At 35.6% G+C, this 25,082-nt stretch overlaps 1 protein-coding gene across 1 annotated transcript; it reads right to left on the reverse strand.

The window, feature by feature from the left end:
- Positions 1-384: 384 nt before the first annotated feature.
- LOC140769908 (sodium/hydrogen exchanger 1-like) lies at positions 385-24,370 on the reverse strand. Its single transcript, XM_073110805.1, has 14 exons — positions 23,838-24,370; positions 23,634-23,752; positions 20,230-20,327; positions 12,659-12,718; positions 12,516-12,562; positions 12,243-12,437; positions 12,107-12,153; positions 11,763-11,829; positions 11,529-11,629; positions 11,335-11,436; positions 6,481-6,619; positions 6,331-6,393; positions 4,653-4,736; positions 385-1,072 (listed from the first exon to the last, which is right to left on the reverse strand). Exons 1-14 carry the CDS (start codon positions 24,006-24,008, stop codon positions 743-745), a joined length of 1,623 nt encoding a protein of 540 aa, XP_072966906.1. The 5' UTR covers positions 24,009-24,370; the 3' UTR covers positions 385-742.
- Between the last annotated feature and the right edge of the window lie 712 nt (positions 24,371-25,082).

The raw sequence follows: 25,082 nt of genomic DNA on the forward strand, positions 1-25,082 counted from the left end.
AAGAAAACATGCAAGCCGACATGAGATACTCTCAAGGAGGCATCCATTCAATTTCAACGTGATTTAATTATGAGAACGTGTGAAACAAGTCCACTTGAAATTTATTTCAAAGAGCTGGAAGTAATTTGGGGGTCCAAAACACCTAACAGGCCAAAAGAAAAATCTGAAGGTAACACCAACGATCTTTCATAACATCAGTGTTGTTAGACTATATATATAAAAAGAAATAAAAAGAACAAGTAAGAAGAATGAAAAGAAAACGGTACGAGGAGAGAGGGAAATTTAGAAATAAGATCTACTGAACTGAGCCTTGAAATAATTTAATTTCATCTGAAAGTCTAAACAAATAGAGCGAATGAATCTTGTGAAATACCTAACAGTCTATACATCAAAACTCCTATTTATTCATTGCTTATCAACAGGAAAGGATACACAGTAACATGCTTACAGCAGAAAACTTCCTGCCGCGAGTAGTAAATGTTTCAGACTATGATACAAACACTAGCTATTACAGATATGACTACATGTATGACCATACAAACACTAGATCTGTACAATCTGTTCTGACAATACCATCATAATTTGGATAAAAAACTGCAAAATGAAGCTTCCAGCCTGAAATGGCGACATCCAAGAAAGCTCCATGATGTAATGAATCATTACTCCTTCAATGGAAATATGAAAGACTGAAAAGGAAGAGTACAATTCAGCCTTTTCACCTTATTTAATATCGCTTTTGTGTTCATTCCCCTCCATGGAGACTTCTTTCGGTCGGCGACCCAGGCACAAATGGAACAAAGCCTCTGCCACCAAACATTGGGCGCATAAATGCATCATCAAATTTTCGCCAATAATGGTGAACTGAGCGAGATGGCGTAGTGAGAAGCATCCGGAGGCTTGTCGGACGAGGAATACTTTGACCTGTTTCCAACTCGGAATGCTGTCCGTTCCCAAGCAGTGGGGAGAGGAATGACTTAGGACTTGAAGGTTCAGATGTTATGCTGACACTCCTGCTGAGATGCCTTGTAGGTAGTAAAAGCCTCACCAGAGGCTTAGTCATCAACCCAAAAACCTAAACAATGACATAGAAATGAGAACAATGATGGTTACAACAATCAAAATTAAGCTATAGCATCATATAAGGCTTGTTTATTCATTAGCATACTTTTTGGATAAACTCCACAGAAAAGTCAAGATTAAAAGAAGGAAAGGAGAGGGGTGGAAACTGGAAAGAAGTAAAGAAAAAAATACAAAGGGATTTATTTTCATAAATTTTAAATTATTTTATATTTTATTTTGATTTTTATTTATGTTTTCTAGTTATAAAGTTTTAGTGAAGAACATAAAATATCAATGACTCCAAAATAGAAGTCATATAGTATCGATATTGAGTAGCACCATTGCAGCACTAAATTAAAAGACATATTACATACAACTAAAGTGAAAAAGAAATGAGTGGTGGTGTCAGCTGTTTAAAAGAACATTTAATGCATAATGATGATAGTAATGAGCAGTATAGGGAGGATGATGAGGAGAGACAGATGAGAAAGATAATGAAAGATAGCAGAAATATGCATAGAGAGGAGGAAGAGGTGAAAAGAAGCACTGGTGGTAACTTTCAAATATTTATATCAATTCATATACATGGAGAGAGAGAATATGAGAGTAGCAGTTTTACCCCTAGAACTCCTGGTGTTATAACAAAGTCTGAAAATATTAGACCAATACATACATATCTTTAGAAAAAAAAAGGATCGTACACAAACTTCCATCAAGATAGATCTGAAAAAAAATTAAAAATGCAAAAAAAACACATGGTAGGGCATTTCTAAATTTTCCTTCTACAACCATATTCCTTATAATGTAGCTGATAGTCCTTATTATCACACTATGGTGAATGTTATACAATTAATAATGCCTAGAGTTTCGCATCCTAGTTTAAATAATATTGCTACTAAATATTTTGACTTAGATGTAGATGAGTTTCGTACTTATATTGAGACATTTAAACAGTATTAAGATGAATTGTACACTGATATGTGATAGATGAAGTACACCAAATAAAAAATATATAATTAATTTCTTAGTATACTCGAGCATGGGGATAATATTTCTAAAATCTATGAATACTACTGCTCATTTCAAAAATACAGATTATGCTTATCAGTTGATGGATGAGATGGTATAAGAAATTGATAAAAAACGAGTAGTCCAAATAGTTACTGATAATGGGGTCAATTATAAAACTGCTGAAAAATTTACTTATGATAAAAAAAACCTCATTTATATTGGACGTCATGTGCTACACATTGTATTGATCTAATATTAGAGGATATTACGAAAGAGCCTAAAATTATCATGGCCATACATGAAAGTTAGAGGTTGACAAATTTTATTATGACCATGATTTGATTCTTAATTTACTTAGACAGATAACTGGTGGTAGGGAGATTATCAGACTCAGCATCATTAGATTTGTCACTCATTTTTTAGCCTTGTAAATCATCATACGCTAGAAGGATGATATTATACAGATGTTTACAATACAGGAGTGATCTATAAAAATTAAGAATATGAAACCTAAAAATAAATATTTAGGTGAACCTTTGAAGAATATGGCTCTTAAAAATGCATTTTGGAATGATATTATAATTGTCACTGCAGTATTTGAGCCTTTTGTCAAGGTACTACGACTTGTAGACAGTGATGACAAGTCTAAGATGGAATTTTTATATGAGGCAATGGGCATAACTAAAGAATCAATCAAAAAGAATATGGGCCAAAGTTATAGAAAGTGATACAAGATGATTAATTCTAGATGGAACAGACAACTACATAAAGATATGAATGCTGTTGGTAGACATATTTTTAAGTTTTAATGTACTAATTTATTTTTATTTATGAATATATAAAATTTTGAATGCTTACAAATTTTAAATTTCTATAGACTATTTTCTTAATCCAAAATTTCAATTCTCTACAAATGTTAATAATGATAGTGGAGTCTTGTTGGGAATTAGGAAGATAATCAGCAGGCTTGAGCCCAATATTCATAAACAAATTATCTGCGATAAAGAACTGAGTTATGGTTTAATTAAATATTTTTATTATTATTTGTTTAAAATTTAAACTTTCAATATAATCAGTATACAATAATATATTTCTGATTTCTGATGAAGAGATATAGATTGAGAACTGGGCATCTTAGTACTGCTAAAGTTGCTGCAACTATATCTAATAACACTCTAGCTGAATGGTGGTCTATTTATAGATAGAAAAAGGCACCAAATTTGACACTAATAGTAAAAAAGATTTTAAGTCAAACTGTGTCTTCATCACAGTGTGAAAAAAATTAGACTACTTTCTCCTTAATCCATATCAAAATACGCAATCGATTGACAATAGAAAGATCGGAGAAGTTAATTTTTTGTCATATAATATGAGATTAAGTGAGAGAAATTGAAGAAAGACAAAAAATGAACAATCGATTGATTTAAATCATGTTTTTGATAAAAGACTCCTCAACTCCATGGATTAGAGAAATAGAGGACAGGTTATTAGATGACAGAGGTAACCTATTATTGGATAAGATATTAGGGAAGACCACAATGAGGGCAAAGGTTGGTACAAGTTATCCAACAGCGAAAGATAGTATACATACTAGTATCAGCTATAATCCTAATAATACACCTTGTGGTGAGATCATCTCATCTACATTTGCTTAGGAAAGTTAAGGAGACATAAGGGTTACAGACAAAGAAACTGAGGATGTATATACATATCAGCGATGTCATCAAGAGAATATTATTTCCTATGATTATGATGCATCGAGTATTTATTGTTTAGAGTCATCACAAAATTTATATGCTAGTTAATATTCTTAATATCCTCAGTATTCTCAGACACAAAATACATATGTTGGTTATTATTCTCCTCAAACAAAAGTCACACAATAAGATCCATACAATATAATTAGTATGATGGAATCACTTTTTGGAGCATCAGGTCCTATGCATTATTATTTATAACTTATGGTAATTACGAGGAAAAAACCATAGAAATTTATGAGAATCAGTTCGGTATTTATCAAAATTTTAAATTTTGAGTAAATTAATACATTTTAAAGTTTTTAGGCTTCATATATGAGTAATTTTTATTTTTTTGTTTTCCTATCGTTTTTTAGAATCTTTTCTGTATTTTTATTTAGAATTTTACATAATTAAAAAATAGTCCGATCCGATACAAACGGCCGATATAGTCAATACGTATCGTTTTTCCGGACGCCGATACCGATCCCAATATCGATGTGGGGAACCTTGGTACTGATCGCAACATTCTCATGCATAACACAGCATGTTAGACTTGGATACCGGTGGCTGAAGGAAAGTTGAAAAGGTTGTAGTATCAAACCTCTGTGTGCACATTTGCCGAAAAGACTACCAACAGTTCAATTAGAATGTCAAAGATCATATATGCAAGCAACAAAATCCTTGTCAATTCATACCAAATGAGAAAACCGATAAAAGGGTTATGCAATTTTCTTAGCAGCAACTAATGAAAAAGTACTGCCACATTATACAATGTAACAGGCCATAGTATTGCATTTAGCAAAGTATACACTTAAGTTGAACTAGAACAAAATAGGATTTTACCATTGTGCTGAATAGGACGACTGTGATTGTACTGGTAATCATAGTAGCATTGCTAGGCAGATGAGTATGGCCAGATCTAGTAAACTGCAAATATATCAGAGTACATCAGAATGGCAACAAATAGAGGATCTTCTAAACAAACAACTTAAAAAAGTTAAACCGATATCAGATAGTAGCACATAACATGTTATCTAAGACATGGAAAATTGGAAACAACAATACTCAAGCATTCTCATTGGATTATTGAGTATGCATAAGAAGTGAGAACCATATTTACATAACAAATTCAAGCAGGATATTGAATTAAAATACAGAAGCTTAGAAGAGACTAGGATAGTTCTAAAATACCGAAGCTTAGAAGAGACTAGGACGGTTCCTGGATACTACGGAAAGATGAGGTTATGCTGTTCATAAAGAATGATAAATCACATGGAGAAATGCCAATTTGATAAAAAGCTAGTATCTTCTAGTAAAGATTGAATGGGCAAGGGTCCTGCTAAATAAACATTGACTTGGGTGTTATTTTGTAGATTATGAACAATCAATTTGTAGGATGCCTACTTTGGAGCTAATGACATATTGAAAACAAACATGATTAATAAATGCAGTTCTCTTTTTTTACTTGTATTTACTTACTGATATTTTTGGACATTTGTCTTATGAATGTCCACTTATTGTTAATGAATGAATCGAAGATGGTTTTTTCATTATTTACTATCCATAAGTTACAAGTACTTTTTCTGAAACACATCAAACATATGTTGATATATCTTTGTATCCTTATAGTGTTCTTGTTTTACAAGATTTATCATATTGGTCTATCCTTACAAATTACTTCTCCATTTTTGTATCCGCATCTGTGATTCGGACTTCAAAGTGTATTCAAAAACCATCTAATTGTACAGTTGTGAAATTGTGTTCCATTTGGAACCCCCTTTATTCTGCCTTAAAGACCAAGACAACTACTAAATTCTTTTCTCTCTGAAGGTTGGATTGGCGCACCAATCAACCCATATTGTTTGTAAATTGCTTGGATGTTGATGACGATAACACCTGATTGTTTTGTCCAAGTCAGTTTTCTATGAACATAGAAGCAATTAACTTAGATATGTTCAGCCTAAAATGAAACTCTTGCATGAAAAAAACCGGATTTGACGAAAGATGAATGGCACGAAAAAAATGGAATTGTGGTCTTCAAATTCAACCTATGATTATCAATTCACCAATGGAGCCATACCATCCATCCAATAGTGTGTGCCATGGCACAGAACTCAGATGTTCCTCATTATCAAGTCAATATTTCCTACTCATAATTTTTAAAAAGGCTTCAATTTTTATAATGATGCAACAATGACTATCTTAGTAGAATCAACCTACTTATTATTTGCACATGGAACTACACCCCCAAAATTCTATACAAAGATTGTGTTTTTCGAAAAGATAAAATACAAGATGAATAGCCTAGAATGAAGAGCTGGCATATAGAATCACAGTGCATAGTTGCATACAATGAACCTTTGAAACTGAAAGATTTATCCTGCTCTATGGCATGTGCCAGTTAATTAGTCATACTAAAAGTACAAGAACTGTAACTGGGTGTGCCTTTAAGCAACAAGGGAAGAGGCAATGACAAAAGGAAGAAACAGTTGGTAAAATTATAAAAACTCAAGTAGTTAACCTTATTGTAAGCAAGTGCAATGGATACAGCTCCTCTCATAAGACCTGCCCACCATATTGTAACCTGTGGAGTGTGGACAAAATCTTGAAAGTTAACATGCTGAAAATCAATGAGAAAAGAAGTACATGAAACTAATAAGGTAACTCTCACTTGCTGGTTAAATGTGATTTTTTCATTTGGAGACTTTTTACTCAAGTTGGATAAGAAAGAAAGTGGGAAAACAAAAGCAGCTCTTCCAATCAATACCAGACCCAAGAGAATTGCACTCAGGGTGACTGATTTTCCAGGACTGCATAGGAAAGAGAAGATGTTTAAGGTACCCAAATATAGGTAATCAACATGATCAACTATTAGGCACACTACTATCACAATTTCAAGATTCATATTTTAAAGCACAATGGAAAATGAGTGTAAGAGCAAACACATAAGAATGCTTAGAAATTTGGCATAAAATGAGTATTAGCCATATAAAAATAATTCTTTTTCCTAATCCCATTGAATATATCATTAAAGTACTACAAAACAAGTCTGAAATTTCAATTTTGTTTTTGATCTCTGAAAAGAAACAAAACAGTTCATAGTTTTGACCTGCTTCAAACATTTTGCCTCTGGCTTTGGTGGTTCGGTTTAGGCTATTTTTGACATGCAGAAAAATAACATTAAACTTTAGGAAATTATTGAAATTAGGAGAACCTATATCACCCATTTAGTATAATTAAACACCTATCGAAACCAAATAAACTCCAAGTGGATCATACAAAGTGGTGGTAGCCGCCAATATTGATGTATGGCATCACCCATTCTCAGCAGCATAATCTCGCAATAGCCACCAAGGAATGAAGTATTGCAAGTAAGAGAATTAACACAACTTCTGTCACCGAAATTCATGTCTCATTGTTATAAACCAAATCTGAAACGATCCACTCGTAAGAATATTATGAGATTTTAAGAGTGATAATCTCATGAGTTAGGATTTTTCTGGCTTTAGCTTGAGTGGATTTGGAGATCAGAGTAAGAGCCAAAAAGGTGAGAGAAGGTCGAAACGGGGCTGAAATGGATTATCCAACACTACGGCGGTCATCGAAGGGTGGCGGACAGCTATGGGATGGTGCCAGTTGGTTGTAAGGGTGGGTGGTTCATGAAATAAGATGGTGGCTAAGGTTTAGAAGCTTGAAAGGATTCTAAAATTAAGATCTATTTCTAGAAAGTAAAGACGACCTAACGGCTATGATAAAAAAATAGAGACAAAATAATGAATTGACCTAAACCAATATCCATTTCACACATGATAATTAATCTATGAGACCATGACTACTCTTATTTATAGGAGTAGAGTCAAAGAGGTCAGATCCAATTCTCTCTATTGGGCTTACATTCGTTTTAATTCAAAGTCAAAAGCAAAACCAACTTACTAGACTCAACTAGATCCAACTGACTCAACCCTCGTTGAGTCATAACAATCCAACACACGTCCGACACCTTATTCTCAAGATGACTAATTCCTGACGTCTTTATACTTGTAGAGTAGATCATGCCAATCAGTAGATTCAGGTTCATCATTTTCGAGATAAGACTTAGTGAAGGCTAAAAGGAAAAAAGGTGTCATGCCCGGCTATTGAACGCTTATCAGCGGCTGCGGAATCCACCACGAGCTTACAGTCGGAAGCCGACCATGGCCACCAGTGGTCGTTGGAACGTCGGCCCTAAGGAGAATAATCTTCTCCTGTCGATGGATCTAACAGCCTCCTTTGATAAATCTTTAACAAGTCTACGAACTTGAGCATCACTCTCACCCACACAGGTGGTTTGTCGACAACAGTGGTCGATGGCGCCGAAGAAGCTGCCATAGGGATGGAGACAAGTTCTTGGTCCTCCATGGCCGCGATCTCCCCTTAGCTTTAGATTGCATGTTCACCATCACGCAAGAAACAGTGACTCTAATACAACTGTTGCGAACCAAATATGGATCTGCTCGTAGCAGACAACTGCAGATGTTGGTGGTCGGCCGTAAGGGCGAGTAGCTTGTGGAGGAAGATGGTGGCTATGGTCTAAAAACTTAGAAGTGTTCTAGGGTTAAGATCTACTCCTAGGAAGTAAAGACAATTTAATGGGAACGATAAAAGGTAAAAGCAAAATAATAAATTGACTTAAACTAATATTCATTCCATTATAATTAACCTATGAAGCTATGACCATTCCTATTTATAAAAGTAGATCATAGCAATCGGAACCAATTCGCCCTATTGGACTTACATCCGCTTTAATTCAAAATTAAAAGCAATAAGCAAAATTAACTAATTAGACTCAACTCAACCCAACCCCCATGGTAGGATCATAATACCCATTCACAATTCTGCTATCTATAAAGACTCCCTATCTTCATCCAACACCAACTATAAAAGAACATATGTGAGTCTCTATAGTTGACACTTCCATTCATCCAATATCATGCCTTTTGGTTTTAAAAAAAAAAGCCAAACACAAAGTGCTACAGAGTGTCAAGATATTTGGCAGCTAGGATGATTGCATAATCACATCTGAGTGCAGTCAATTGCACTGTGATATGGATCGTTCTCGAATACTAGCTCAAGATCGGATGAAGCGCGGCTAGGATGTGGAGATCAGGTTACGGATTTGGTGAGACCTTATTGCTTGGACGTGGTTAATGGAGTTAGGGCAAGTATGGAACATGGGAAAGCGGTCTAGAGTGATGGAAAGTGTAGGACTTGGGGGGGAAGGAGTAAGGAAGGAGTTTAGACTCCAGTAACACTATTTTAATGGTAGCGGGGAGGTGTTGCAGTTTGGATGGAGTTGCAAGTCTCTAATGGTAGTAAGGGGGTGTTGGAGATGACAAGAATGTATTTCGAGTTAGGGAAGGGGGTCTAAGACATAGAGGGGTGGTGATTGAGAGCGGTGAGGACGAGAGTAGGATGGTGGCGGCGGTGGTGGCTTGCAACAGATTTAGGGCGTGCTAAGTAGTTGGCACTGTGGAGATGATGGCCTAGATGTGGAGGCTTCTAGGCAATGGTTGAACATATTAAGGAGAAAGAGAAGATGAGAGAGAAGATAGTAAAGAGAAAGAGAAGATGAGGGAGAAGATGGTCGGTGCAACAGGAAAAGGGGAGGTCTAACCGAGAAAGGAAGGAGGAGCTGGCTGCCCTTGGTGGCTTGCTCAGCTAGGGTTAAAGGGAGGTGAGGGAGGAAGCTAGGTCGAAGAAAAGAGACGGGAGATTAAAGGAGTTAATCAATTACTCAGAACATGACTAATCCTAATTGCACTCCACAATATATATTGGAGGCTAACCAGTTAAATCGAACTACTTAATTAAACCCAGTGTTTCAAAAAGCGCCCTTAGTAGCAACCCCACCAACAAGAAAGGCGACCAAAAGGCTCTCCCTCTCTCGATCATCTCCGGGCGGCGGCGAGTGAGATACCCCTCAAACCCTTATCTTATTCTCTTTCTTCTTCCCTTTTCATTCTCGACGGCCACCTCCCGATTTGGCCACCGTCGTAATAGTAGTTTTCTCTCAGTTTCCTTTCTCCTCTCTTTATACCTTTCCTTTTTGTTCTTCTTCCTTACTATAGTTACAGTATGTTCCTTCTTTAATTACAAATTAGTAATTAACAATGTTAATTACTAACTGCAATAATCACTGATAAATTTGTTGTATTAGTTTGTGAATCACGGTAAGCATGCTTTGATCTATTAGTAATAGGAAATAGTCAAATAGGTAATATGCTTTGATCTGTTAGTTTTTTAATTAGTAATTATAGTTAATCTGTTATGCTAGATTAATTAATTAATGTTATTTGATATTATGGCGTAGTGCATCATTACAAATTTTATACTATATTAGTACTACAAATGGTAATATACTATATATAATTTTTTATATAAAAAATGTTAGACCGTCTTGTCACCCGCCTTTCGCCTTGATGCTAGGTGGTGGAGTGACCTCTCACCATCCACGGTCGCCTTTCAAAACATTGATTAAATCAAATTCATAACTAATCCAACATCCAGTCAAACTAACTAAGACAAACTGAAATAAAACTAAATCAAATGCTGAAATAAATAACTAGCTAGATAAATAAGTCTAGCCATAAGCCTAATGTCCATGCTAATATCTACGTGGTGGTCTGGTTTGACCCGAATCACATCATAATGCAAGCCAAACCCCAAATTCCACTCATAACGGAAACTCAAACTTCATTATTCATACAAACTAGCATAAGTTCTGTGAATTCCATGATATATATTAGTCTTCATGGATTTCTGATTTAGTGTGGTTCTACTAATTCCCTGGGTGACCACAAATTGAACACTATAAAAAATGTGGTTGTAAGAATGGCTGCTACACTGAAATAATAAAAAGGAAAAGTTCCCATTAGGCTATGCATAATCTGTTTTACTGCATTGATTTATACTGAAGGCCAAATTATTGCATCATATTCATGAAGTCAAAAACTTCTAATTCCAAAATCTACCCTATGCAGCTTCCTGATATCGTATATATGGATGTACTTTGTAAATTAATGATTAAGTAGTTTTTTTACCAATCTGATAGCAGATCACAAAGTGACGTTGATATCCTAGTAAAAACTTCTGCCTCTGTGAAAATCTAAAGGAAAAGGCCCTTGATTTGCATATCATACTTCAGTAAAGCAAACTATAATATATGCTGTAGAAAAGGTTCCCTAGGAATATAAAATAAATTCATGATTCATATGAGGGTGCTTTAATATAAAATCAAGCTCTTTTGACAGTTGATATTCTTTTTGCTTGTGTTAAAAGTACAATCGTAGTCAAAAGTAGTATATAGAGTTGCACAAATAAGGGTGACAGACAGTTTGGATATTCCAAATTATTAAATTTTGAGAACTCTCTAATTCAATTATCGGGAATCGGTAGGCTCGCTCAGAATTGCACCATACATATGGGATCAAGGGAAACAAATGTTCCTTGGTTACAAAATATTATCTAAAAATGAGAAACAACATACCTGTTACTGACAAATTTCCACTTCTCAATATCTAATGCATCCATGCCAACATAAAGAAAGAGAAAAACCTCGGCAATGAATGACAATGTTGCAAAGGCATGCCTGCAAACAGAAAAAAAATGATACAAGTAAAATAAAATCTGTTTAATATAAGAAGCAGATGCTTTGCCAGAAAAAAGATAAAGATTGTATACTTTGTGGTAATTCTAGAACTTTCTGTCACGTTATGCCAGGTATAGTGTGACATTACTATTCCACAGAAGAATACCGTGAGAATGCCACTTAAATCTAACAACTGCAACAGAAATTTCGATGTCAGGAACGAACATAGTCATCATATGTAACTGAGCCTCTCGCATTATGAAAAAGCTAGAAGGACAAAAGGATCTCAGAATTTGGCAAGGCAAATTTAAAGTTAAGTAACTTACTTCTGCCAGCATATAGGAAAGATATGCCATGAGTATCATAAGAGCAACTTCTCGATCAGTGGAATGCCTGGATTAAAAAGCAAAAGTAAGAAACTCAGAAAAGAGGCAAGTAAAATCATTTTGTTTCAATCACTTTACAAGCATTTCCCTTTGCATGTCAGAAGATTATTAAGTCATTACATAGCAACAGAGTAGATATTTGTTGGTATTAAGTGAAAGATAAGAGACAAGCTAAAGAGGAAGTAAAAGAAAATGCAACACCAGTAAAACTCTTTGATGCTGCCATTCAACTTTTTCAATAGCATTCTGATAGAAAACACTTAAAAGAAGATTGTTTGTCAAACCTGCCAAAATACAGTTTCTTGATAATATAAGCACTAAGCAATCCAGTCTGCAGAAGAAAGCAACTATCAGCTGGAAAACAGCTCATGTTAAACTAAATAGATAAACAGAAGTTCTAACATTAAGGAAAAGACTTACAAATGCTCCAAGAAAGGTGCTTGTAGTGAATAGATAAAGGAAGTTCCCGACAAACTTCAGTAGAACAAGCGCATCAATATGACCTAGATCAAGGTTCTGAATAGCGTTGAATAGGACAACTGAAGTGGCATCATTAACAACACCCTCACCAAAGACCAGACTGTAGAGTAAAGGTGTTTCGTCTTGATTAAGCACCTGTTTTTCAAACACATAAACAATGATATCTTATTTCACAAGCAAAGACTACAAAGCAAATCTGCAAGAGTTCAGAACCTGCAAGGTGCAAACAGAGTCCGTCGCAGAAAATATTGCCCCAATCGCTGCATACATTTAGATAGATAGAAATAATTAGCAAGGAAACAAAGAGTATCCAACTATCATCAGGAGAGAAAATGAGAAAGAGAAAGTGAGTTTACCAAGATAATCACCAATTTCCAGTAAACCTATGTCAAGCTTTCTGATCAATCCCATAGCACCTGAATAAATAATTATACAAAAATAAGTTGTTTACATCAAATAAATATAGTGATTTTTACATAATAGCCAATGAACTTTCAAAATATCATAATTACCATGACATTCTTCATGATATCATAATTGTCACTGAAAAAGTTGTGCTCTTTCAAAGATGTCATTTTGTTACTTAAATCTAACTAATAATGATTAAAAGTTTAAAACATGTTAACGTATATATAATCTTATGTTGTACCTGAGGGATAACCTACCCCATGTATATCTGTATTTATACTTTTGCTTAACGAAAAAGACCTAGAGCTTTTCCTCACCCAGAGCTTTTCCTCTCATTACATGGTATCAAAGCCCACCCACCTTGACCTATCATGCTCCAACCAGAAACCCTTGGGGAATTGTGAACCAGCGACAGTTACCTCGTCGCTCTGACCGGAAACCCTTGGGGATCTTTGAAACCCAACAACGATCAATCCCAGCATCATCATCTTCGTCATGGTCGAATTGCCTCCTCAACAACCCCAGTCGTCATCAAAGGCTTGATTGTACGTCAAAAAAATACTCAAATCACCATCGTTATCTCCGTGGACATTCCTGTTCGGTCATATTTGACTATATTGACAAAGCACTTTGTCCGAATTTATTCGTTTTGCCATTGTAGTTGATCTTTGGTGCCACATTTGTTTATATTTTGTCGAGTCTAGTAGTGCTCAAGAAATATCACCTACTGTCTAATGCTCAAATCGCTCAGCAGTGTGAACGATCTATCCAACTATTTTATAGTCACATACATAATTTTTTGCATGAGTTGCAAGAATCAAACCCTCTCGACTTTCCTTTAAATTTTGTTAGTACTTGTGAGTCATTTAGAGAGTATCACCAGTTTACCAGTTTTTGTATACTCTTCGCCTGAAGTTTGCTCCTTTGGCAGGGACTTTAGTCTATTATAGTAATCTACTTGAGTAATTAGTGGTTACGACATCGCGAACCTTTCCGCCCAAGTCTAAAGAAACACCACATGTGGAGCATATCAAGAGTGAACATTATGTAGACGAGTCTGCTTAGCAAATAGCTCAGCCACAACTGACTTATCTGATTGGGAAATATTGGAATTGTATCTTGAGAAATGCAGCAACCACAAACAAAAGAGTTGTCCATGCCCAACTACAGCTATGGCTATTGATATTTTTTCTGAGATGCTCCATTGTTCCTACTCCTGGTACTATTAGTCCACCAAATTGTCTTTAGCAGATTGAGCAAATATTGGCCCAACAAAGTCAGCTCCTCAAATATCTTTGCAGAATCCTGTATCCACTACTGCTTCTCTAACGGATCACTCAAACATGTTTACTCCTAATATTACTCATGACTTTTGGATTATGGACTCTGGTCCAGATCCTTCTATCGGTACTGCTTTTTCACTCATGTCACAAATACCACCACTTCCGATTGCAAATGGATCTCTTCTTCCCATCAGTTAGTATGGATCTATTAGCACTATCTCTAAGCTTCTGGTCATCTTACACTACCTAATGTCTTGCATGTTCCTGATCTGAATATTAATCTTCTCTCAGCCAACAGCATTTGTAATTCTAGTTATCATGTCCTATTTATTGCTGATTCTTGTGTTGTGCAGGATCTGCTTATCAGCAAGAAGATTGGAGTTGGTCATAGAACTAACGGTTACCATATTTATTTTCATGTACCTATCTCACCTACTTCCAATTCGTTGGTGCTGCTCTCTCTCCTATTAATCTAATTAGATTATATGTCAAGTCTTGTCTTAAAGGTCTTTTCTGTATCGAAGCCTTAGGAGAAGATTCCTTTAGTCCTATGTTGGATTGTTTGGATTGTAAGTTGGCCAAACAAGTGGCTTTTCCTTTTTCTTCAAGTAATAATAAAAGCAATTCATATTTTTATCTTATTCATTATCTGGGAAGATGCACAATTACCTTCCATGTGTGGATATACTTGGATATTTGTATTACCTGAGTTTCATTGATGGCTTTTCTAGATATACTTGGGTTTATCTCATTCGTCATCAATCTGATATTGCAATGAGATTTATTAAGTTTATCAAATTTTTACTTTTATAATTCATACTCAATTTCACAAACATATTAAGGTTTTTAGGTTTGACTGTGCTTGAGAGTTGAGAGTATACCTCTACTGCTATGCGTTTCATTTTTTATTCTCATGCCACCATTTTTCCACAGTCGTGCCCCTTCACTCATGTGCAAAATGGTGTAGCAGAATAAAAACATCGTCATATCTTAGAGACTACTCGCGCTCTCATTCTCAATTCCTTTTGAGTTGAAGCTCTCTTGACTTTTGTTAACCTTATTAATCTCATGCCTTCGTCTCTCCTATGAGATCGCTCTCCTTATGACCTTTCTTTATTAAATAAGATTACAATAATTTTCATGTTTTTGGACATACTATCTATTCTTTTTCATGCTCATGAGTATGACTTCATCTCGATTTGTGCGATGTGTTCTTTTTTTCTTTTTTATTTTATGGTATAGTGTTGACTTCTAAACACAAAGGCTAACAATTTATGATCTTTTAACTCAGAGTCTCAAAACCTTATTATCTTGAGCCTCCATCTTTGGCATCTTCTCCTCAGCTTTCGCTTGAGACTGTGCCTACTCCATATTCTTCTAAGGAGCCTCTTGTTGGATGTTCTAGTGATTCACTCCCTTATCTTCCTATCAATCAGGTGTACTTCAACAGGTTATTCTTGTATCTTCTTCATCTGCATCTCCTCTTGTTTTATTTTTGGCACCACCATCTGTGCTCTCTCCTACTAGTACTATGGGTCCTCGTTAATCTTAATGTAAGCATCGTCCACCTCAGAGATATGGTTTGTTGATGTTGCATGTTGTTCTTTTAAGTTTCACACCTTTCTAATAGCTCTTCATGCAGATCATGGGCTTAGTTCTTATCAGGATACTATTGTCCATCCTGAGTGCAGCATGCATTGAATGAAGAGTTTCAGACTTTCGCATGTACTCAAATATGGGATGTTATTCCTTTACCAAGTAGCATTGAACTCGTTAGCTATAAATGAGTTTACAAAATTAAGAGACAACCTGATGGATCTATTGAGCGATACAAAGCTCATCTTGTTGCCAAAGGTTTCACCCAAGAGTATGGCATTATTTATGATGAGACATTTGCTTTTGTGGCTCAAGTTACTATTATTCGTACTTTTTTTATGGTAATTGTCATTCGTTGCTGGCCCTTGTATTGATTAGATGTAAAGGTGCTTTTCTTCTCAGTGATTTGATTAAAACAGTCTATATGCAGCCTCTGTCTAGATTGTTTATTACTTTATCCCATGTTTGTCGACTTCGCCATGTCATCTATGGCCTTAAACAAGCAACTCGTGCTTAGTATGAGCGATTCCAGAGTGATCATGACCACTCTATGTTTATGCATTCTTCGTAGAGGCGAGTTTTTTTGCTACTCAACGTAGATGACATGATTATTATAGGTGATGATTCAGCTATAATAAGTCTTTGTAGAAACACTTATATCCCAGCACTTTCAAATAAATAGCATGGGCCTCCTCTGTTATTTTTTTGGTATTAAGATTGCTCACATGAGAGACATTCTTATATCTCAACAAAAGCATGCTTTTAATTTGATTAGTCGGGTAGCTATATCTAATGATAGGACAATTAATGCACCTCTTGAGCTTCTTATGAGGCTTCGTCCTATAGATGGTGTCCAATTGGTATATTCGACTAGATATTGACAATTTGTTGGTCAACTTGTGTACTTACGTATCATAAAACTAGATAATTTTCATTGCCATGAGCATAGTTAGTCAGTTTTGTGATAGCCCTCGATCTATTCATTACTTTGGATTCTTAATTATGTGCGGAGGTGTAATACTCACTCTCTTTTAATGTTAACACATCCGTCTCTTGATCTTTGTGCTTATTTTGATGCTAATTGGGCTAGTGATCCTACCACTCGTTATTCAACTACTGAATCCTGTGTTCCTTAGTAACTCTCTGATATCTTGGTAAAGCAAGAGGCAATATATTGTCTCTCTCTTCTCTCTAGTACCAAAGTAGAATATAGTCATGTCCACTTCTTCTAAGGAGATTATTTATCTTCGTCATCCATTAAAGGGCATTGGCATGCCAACTCCTAATACATACTGCTCTTTATTGTCATAACAAGAGTGTTGCATAGATTGCAAGCAATCTTTATTTCCCGCGAGAGAATAAAACATGTTAAGGTGGACTCTCATTTTGTTTGACGTTTCTAGCTAGCACTATTAGTCTTCCTCATATAACATCTATTGAGCAGATAGCTAAATTGTTCAATGTCACATCCCACTCCACATCTTAAATATATAGTTGGCAAACTCCTTATATTTGATCCAACTTCCGTTTGAAAGGGAGGTGTTAATATATATATATATACTCTTATACTGTACTTGAGGGATAACCTACCCTATGAATATCAGTATTTTATACTTTGTTTTGATGAAAAAGACCTAGAGCTTTTCCTCTCATGAACTTAGATTTTAAAAAAAGACTATTTTTTCCTTGGATAAATTGTGTAAAATAATTTAAAAGCCATCCAATATTTAGGAAGGTATTTTAGTCAAATAATACAACAAAAATGCTTTCTTTTATGGGAAACAAATTGTTGATAAATATTTTACATTCTAACCTTCAAGATAGAAGGTATTTAGTCATTTATATGTGTCTGTTGACTTTAATATAATTTGTTAGCAATGTTACCATAATGACAATTCTAAAAGAATCAAAAGATTTTAGTGGCAATTATGATATTTTAAAGTTTTTAGTGGCAATTATATAAAAAACCATAAATATATTATGAATTATTAAACAATCATGTAGTGGTTTGTTCTCCTAAGGGAGCATTTGGTTGTGAAAAGTGGAAGATCCGGTAGTATTATTTCTACAATTAGGAGAGAGGGAACAAAAAACTAGGGCAATCTACTTCCTATTAGCCTCTGCTATACTAAACATATTCTTCTTCCATGCTTAGAGGCATGGATTCAAGTATCAGTCGGTCCAATCCATATCGCTGAAACCAATTGGCGATATGGCCGATTTAGTCAATCACCGACCTGAATCCTTTAAAACAAAAGGCCAATATAATTGATACAGCCAATATGTATCGTTTTTTCAAGCACCCGATCCTGATCTCGAAATTTGCACTTAAAACCTTACCTGTGGCACCACTCTAAAGGGAGATGGTCATGCCAAGCATCTCCAAGTAGCTGTTGCACATCTACCAAAGATGACTGCAATCAATGATCTATGCATTACTTGGTGCATTGTATGTAAGACAACACACCTTGTGCCAACACAGGAAGTCATCATGAAGAATTAACACATGCCACAGTACCACAAGCCAAAGAGAGAGAGAGAGAGAGAAAGAGAGCAAGAGAATAGGCGAAGTCAAATGGAGGGGAAGAGAAAGATGAGGCGAAGAGGGAAGAGAGAGGATAGCGAATTAGTGGTGTTAAGTTTTATAAGTCATGGAAGGGTTTAAAGAGGAAGGAGAAGTCACTTTATTGGGTATAATCCTGTTCGAACTTACATGAGCCAGGTTGACTTCAAGCCCAAGTTTGGCGTGCACCCAAGAGCCCTTCAGGTCAAGTTACTTTAGAGGCCTGACTCGACCATCAGGCAGGGAGAGTGTGCACGCTAAGCCAGATTCAATCCATGAAGGATAGATTCAAAGGAAAGGAGAGAATGCAAAAGGTAAAATTAAAAGTAAGAAATGGAAGGTAAATAAATAGAAGGTTGATTTAAAAAAATTTGAATACGTGATTAAAGAGGAAATGTAGGCTAGCTAACATAAAGGCACCTGTGGGCTATCTAATATATTTGCATATTGCTACTTTACCTAAGGGATATCTACAAGGTTATATGCCGCCTAGGCTTACAATATTAATAATCAGACTATAGGTTCAAGTTTCAGGCTGGGTTCAAGTTCAGGTTTTGGGCCAATCTTGGTCTTCGGATTTTGGGCTGAGAGAGAGGCTAAGCCCAATTCCAACCAAATTGGTCTCGGGTTGAGCTCGAGTCGGGCCTAGTTCAAGATACTGTCGAGTTATGGATTGAAAATTGAGTGGATTTCAGGCTATTGAGCCATATGAACAGTGCTAGTCCAAATCTGACTTGAGATTTCAATCTAAGTAAATGTTCTCCGAGCTCACATTATGTTCGAACTTTGAACTTGAAGCTAACTTGAACATGGCCCAAAACTTTGGGGTTAAAAGAGTCTCTAATCATGCTCAAGCAAGTTTGGAGCTAGGAGAGGTCTATCCTTCCCTTCTTCCTCTTTCGGGATCTAAAATATAACACTGACATCTTTCACTCTCTCTTTTCTCTAGCACAAAAACATACATTTGTTTAATATATTTATCATGTCTTTCTCAATTGAAATTTGATCAATATTATTTTAGATACACTAGAAAAATTTATCCAGTACTCTACAACTTTGTCTCTGATGAAGATTTACAAATTCAAAAGTAATTTAATCAAATATGATAGAAAATATCAAGGATTCCAGTTTCGGCCGATCATGAGTGAGATCGGCCGAAACAGAAACCACCCGGTTTCGGCCTGTACAGGTGGCTGCAGCAGGCAATTGTCTGCTGACAGCAGTAGCAGCTAGAGAGAGAGGGAGAGAGAGAGAGAGAAAGAGGAAGGGAGAGTGAGGGAGAGAAAGGGAGAGGGAGAGAGAGAGGGAAAAAGGAAGAGAGAGTGAGGGAGAGGGAAAGATTAAAAAAAAAGAGGGTATGAGAGAGAGGGAGGGAAAAGGAAGAGAGAGTGAGGGAGAGGGAAAGATTAAAAAAAATGTGGTATGAGAGAGAGGGGGGAAAAGGAAGAGAGAGTGAGGGAGAGGAAAAGATTAAAAAAAAGAGGGTATGAGAGAGAGAGGGGAAAAAAGGAAGAGAGAGAGGGAAAGATTAAAAAAAAAAAGAGTATGAGAGAGAGAGGGAAAAAGGAAAGATTAAAAAAAAGGTGAGAAAGAGAGAGAGAAAAAGATTAAAAAAAAGAAGTGTGGGAGAGAATGGATACTTTAGACTAACAGTTAGAGGGATAGAAAATAAGAGAGGGAAAAAAAGAGATTTTTACTTTTTAGGCTTTATATGTTAGTAATTATTATTTCTTATTTTCTTATAATTTTTTCTAAATTTTTAGAAATTTCTCAACATTTTTTAATAATATTTAGAATTTTATTTAATTAAAATAGTCCGATCCAATACAGGCGGCCGATACGGCCGATATGACCGATACAGCTGATACGTATCGTTTTTTTGGACGATCGAGCTCGATCCCGATACCGATTTTTAGAACCTTGAAAAATATAATAGTTGCGCTTTAGCCCAAACCACATAAAAGTGCAAACCAAAGGGGATTAAATGCTTAAGTTGAAAATACAGGATGATTTTGTGTAATTGAACTAAACAGCAAGGGGGTAAAATATAATTTCTCCTAAAAGATTAAGAACATACCAAGAGAGATTATGATGAAGGATATCAATGTCCCAATAGCACCAAACAACATAATTGTCATGAAATTGCGGAAGAATTGTTTCTTTTTTACTTGGAACCTAGTGAAGCAAAAAAAAAAAACCATCAGGAATTTAGCACTGCATGCAATATTATTTGTTTATAGAAATTCTAAAGCTCTACAAAGTCTAAGAACCAAGCATTGAAATAGAGGAAGGTATAGAATTAATGAACTATCAAGGCAAACCAAATAAGTTAATTATAAAGATGGGTTTGTTGTTGATAAGTCCTTTAATATATGTTGTATTTAGCATGAGCAATGTATCATTTACAAGTATTTTAAATTTTAAAAGACTTGACATGTTCCCAAAATTTAGGCATTTACGTAATACAAAAGATGTATATGCTCACTCTCAGCAAATTCACTCAGCTTCTTTGTAAAAGATAATTTACCATTGTTAGATATCTTAAGTGGAATGCATCATAATTTATAGGCTTGTATCATCAAAAATTTTAAGTGCTAAATTGAACACCCTTTTGCATGTTGGAGTTTCTTTTTTATCATATTTATTCACATTATCCTCCTAATAAGTGCTAAATACCTCCTAAGGATGAAATCAAAGTGGAAACCTCATATGTCAAATTTTCCATGATTTAACTAAGAAACAACTTATTTTCACAAAGTTAACAAAAGTAGCTAATTAGCTGTAAATAGTGATCCAACAAGAAGCTTCTACTTCAAGGTCAATATATTGCTTCTTCTCAAGGTACTGCCTTTAAGAAATCTATCTCATTTTTCACAAATTTGCTACAACTTTGCAACAAGAAGCTTCAACTTGAAGGTCAATCTATCATTTCTTTTCTTTTTTTAATTCTTTGTGGTAATGCAGCAAAAGTTCCTAACTTACCTTTAGTGAAGGTGGATCAAGAAAGAATTACAAGACCAAGCAAGAGCTAATGAAAATTGAAAAGGATATCTGAGAAAATCAAAGATCTTATAGTTGTGAAAATGTAAAGACTTGCAAAATCTACTGAAATGTTAACTCTTCTAAATGTATATGAAAAGAGAAATAACAACTTCATCAAAAGCATAGAAAAGAGTAGAACCTATTAAAAATGTTCTGACAAAATTCTACCTAAATATAAGCGTATATGCAAATGAGAAAAAGCACATTCTTTTAGGCTGTAGCTCATTTTCTTAGATTTCTTTCCACTTCCCACTAATCGTAATGCATATTATGATTTATTCACTGTTATTTATGATCATTATTGCAGGCTTGCAGCATCTAGCGAGAGTGAATCACTTGGCATATTCTAGCACCTATTGAAGATAAAATAAGGAATCCATTCAAATGTTTGACAAGATCAGCAAACTCGCATAAAAATAACAAACTTAATTCAGCCTAGAGATTTCACAAGAGATAAAGAAGATAAGGGAAATTTAATGATTGTTCTCAAATTAACAAAGGATGGCCCCAGAAGGACCTGAAATGGTTGAGACTTAAAAAGGTTTCTTATGAACTTTTCTTCCTTAATTATCTCCCACTGACTTGCACTATCATGGAGTACTAACCCTATTGATGTAATTATATGAGCAATTAATGTTGAATAAAATATCACTTGCCAACCTTAGCATTTGAATCCAAATCATGCCTATAATTTTTTGTTGGATAAATTGCAATTTACTTCCCTGTCATTTGACTCCATTTTAGTACTTCAAACTTAGGCACTTAACCACTCAGTGGTCCACACCACGTCTCAACTATTAGATTTTTAATCCAGAATTAACAGTGCAAATGCTAGAATAACTGTGGTTTATTAGTATCAATATTTCCTGTCTTAAGCACATTCCTAAATGACAAAACTACCCGACCAACCTATAACACCATTTTAACTATCTTGGCCTTCTTCACCCACCACCCACCTAGTAAGATACTAAATGAAAGAAATAGAAGAAGGCATCTATTCTTATCCACCAACCAGTCTCCACTAGCCTGCATGGCTCATTCCCATTTGTCAAGCAGTGAAGGATTGCATTGAGTAATCAGACTGTTTTTGTAAGGGTATCTAAGCCTTTTCATATCTTGGTTAACAGCTGACTAACAATTGCAACGTGATGTGACCACGGAGGGTTAAGTACTTAAATTTGAAGTACAAGATGGTAAATTAAATCAGGTCAAACCACAGTACCTTTTTCTTCTAAATCATGTATTCATGCCAGCATATTTATTATGCCTTCTCATATGTATGTTAAAGCCCTATGTTTTTTCTTCATTTGTCCAGTCAATATATGCGCGTATTAAAGAGAACTCGGCACCACTGGCATTGAAAGGGGAATAAAGGGAGACAGACTACGTCCATATAAAGTTTGCTAGGGAGAACCAAAGCTGTTTCTAGAGGAGCTTAAGATCAATCTACCTATTGATCTAAAGATGTGCCAAATGACAATTCCAAAAAAAACTATTTCAGGTGTTCTTGATGTTCGAAACCAGATGGCACACATGTCTGCCTTCCCTTATACATCCAATTTGCAAGTTCAAGAGTAAACAGATCTATGAACACCTAAATGTGACAATTCATTTCACTTACAATTCCAAAATCAAAATCATCCTAATCTCCAGCTTGGAAACTCTAAAGAAGATCAAGGTCAAAGCCTTTTCTACCTTCTTAGGGTAAGTAGATGGGATAGTGGGGGAGTTGGTTTCTGTTTTAATGTAAATCACTCTCATAACCAACTAGGCTCAGTTGATTCAGAAGATGCTAATAAAGACTTTAAGACCGTATGCTGATAAAATTTACTCCATAAAAAGGAAGGAATTCTCTTCTGTTCAAATTATTCTACCATTGCACTTTAATTTCCAACCAAACACAAAAGAGCAGAAAAATAGTTCTATTATCCAATGATATGTCTTCCATCCCCTTATTCCCTTATCACAAATAGGCCTACAGAACTTCCCGTTTCATTCATCTTGCCTAAACTGACAACTGAATATGGGTTGTTTAAAGATTTTATATATCCAATTACGAAGTCAATCAACACTTTATTCCCTTCATTACTCAAGCCTGTTAACATAAATTCATTAATATATACACTAGTAAGACAAAACAATTACTTCAGATACCCTGAAAAAGACAATTATTTGCTCATTCTGAGTGTGACGCAGATACCCTCCATGTCCAACTAAGCCCAAAATATGAGATGATGAGTTGCATACAATCATGACCCTCCACATATTTTTACGCGATACAGTCTGAAGCAATGGGAACTTCCTTCACAAAGTTTTGGTTCATATACAAAAACTGAAGAGTAACCTCATAAGGTTTGCGTTGCTTAATACAAATGCCAGCCAAATTAGATCTGTAACAACTACCAACTTAAAACAGAATATGCTACTAAGGAAACTCACCCCGCATTGAAGATGATCGGTGGAAGCAAATAAATGAAGAAAAGATCCTCACTGAAGACAAGAATATGCGAGCTCTTCCCTTGCGTGGTAAGAAGGATGACGAATCCAGTGCACAGCCCCTGAAACCAACAGAACACCTCCAACTCAGTTCATTCGACATAAACAGCAACCAAATCTTGAATTCGATGGCGAATGAGCGCTCACAATGACTAAGGCAGTGATGGATTCGTTCATCCATCGGTTCTCCTCAAGCAGGTGCCCAATCACGATGCAGGCGCAGAGCAGCGTCACGAAAATATTAATCGAAACTACGGATTGGTAATCCGATGCCGAGAACCCCAGTTTCATCACCACGGATCCCAAATCGCCCACCATGGCTCGAAATTAAACCCTAAAATACCTAAAAGATCACCAGGAGGGGGGAAATCTGATCTTTTTACGTCCCCGAGCAATCCATTGCATGATAAACTCCCGCTTCGTTGGAGATTTCGGTTATTCGCTCCACGTCTTGGGTGAAAATATCCGAGTTCTTTTGGGGGTGGAGGGGGAGAGAGAATTCGATTCGACGGGTAGAGTCGGATCGAAGAAAGATCGAGAATTTCGGATTGGCGCACGGGCTTCTCGTCGAGAGTCGGTGGAAATAGCTGCCTTCAACTGTGTTCGAAGAATACGTGGCAGTGTTTTACGCCTGGGAAGACGCTAAGCTGTTGTATCACAAGCAGGTGATTTCGCTGGCATGTGATCCAGGTAATTTGATCGATACCCGGAAGACTGGAACCGATGGCTGTGGTTGGAGTCTTAGAGAGAGAGAGAGAGAGAGAGAGAGCGAGAGCTGGAGCTCTTTGCTTCTTAATAGCCGTCAGATCAGGGCCGAGGATGAGATGCAAACTGGGACGTTGGATCTAGTGTACACGTGGCTTGAAATATTGGATTGCGGATGCTGATTTTAATTGAGTCGTCTTGTGAGTTTTCTTAACTCTATAGCTCATTATTCTGTTCTACTGCACTTAAATTTATTATTAAATATAGTCTAATTTATTACAGTCCTAATAAAAATATTAAATTAATCAGTATTTTTTTTAAATAAAAATGTTGATCAATTTAATAATTTTTTCATTTTTTTCATAGGTAAAAATACTAATAAAGAATGTCTAAATGGTGGTTAAAATGCCCAGATTACTATTTTATAGGTTAAGCTTGATAATTGGCTACTTGTTGAGTCATAACATGGTATGAAACCTTCCTAGTGCATTAAGGTTTCCTTCTAGCACTGTAAGAAATAATATAATAATTAGTGAATACTTAACAATCTATTAATTTTTGTTTCTATATTTTTTTTTCAGTATTAAGGTAGTAGGTGTAAGTGTTATGCAAATACCTAAATTGGTGAAGGATGCAGAAGCAAAACCCTTCACCCTCAAACAAATTCAAATGGAATAGCAATAATTT

Source organism: Typha angustifolia, chromosome 11, assembly GCF_048772165.1.
Source record: "Typha angustifolia cultivar Huaian chromosome 11, ASM4877216v1, whole genome shotgun sequence".
Classification (NCBI taxonomy): Eukaryota; Viridiplantae; Streptophyta; class Magnoliopsida; order Poales; family Typhaceae; genus Typha; species Typha angustifolia.

What these genes read in the sequence shown, in the direction of transcription:
- LOC140769908 (XM_073110805.1), bottom strand. Translation starts at nt 24,008, where the DNA reads ATGGTGGGCGATTTGGGATCCGTGGTGATGAAACTGGGGTTCTCGGCA. An exon ending in ACTCTGTTTGCACCTTGCAG is followed by an intron (nt 12,438 to 12,515) that starts GTTCTGAACTCT and finishes TTTGAAAAACAG; the next exon opens with GTGCTTAATCAAGACGAAAC. An exon ending in AAGAAACTGTATTTTGGCAG is followed by an intron (nt 11,830 to 12,106) that starts GTTTGACAAACA and finishes TTTTTAATCCAG; the next exon opens with GCATTCCACTGATCGAGAAG.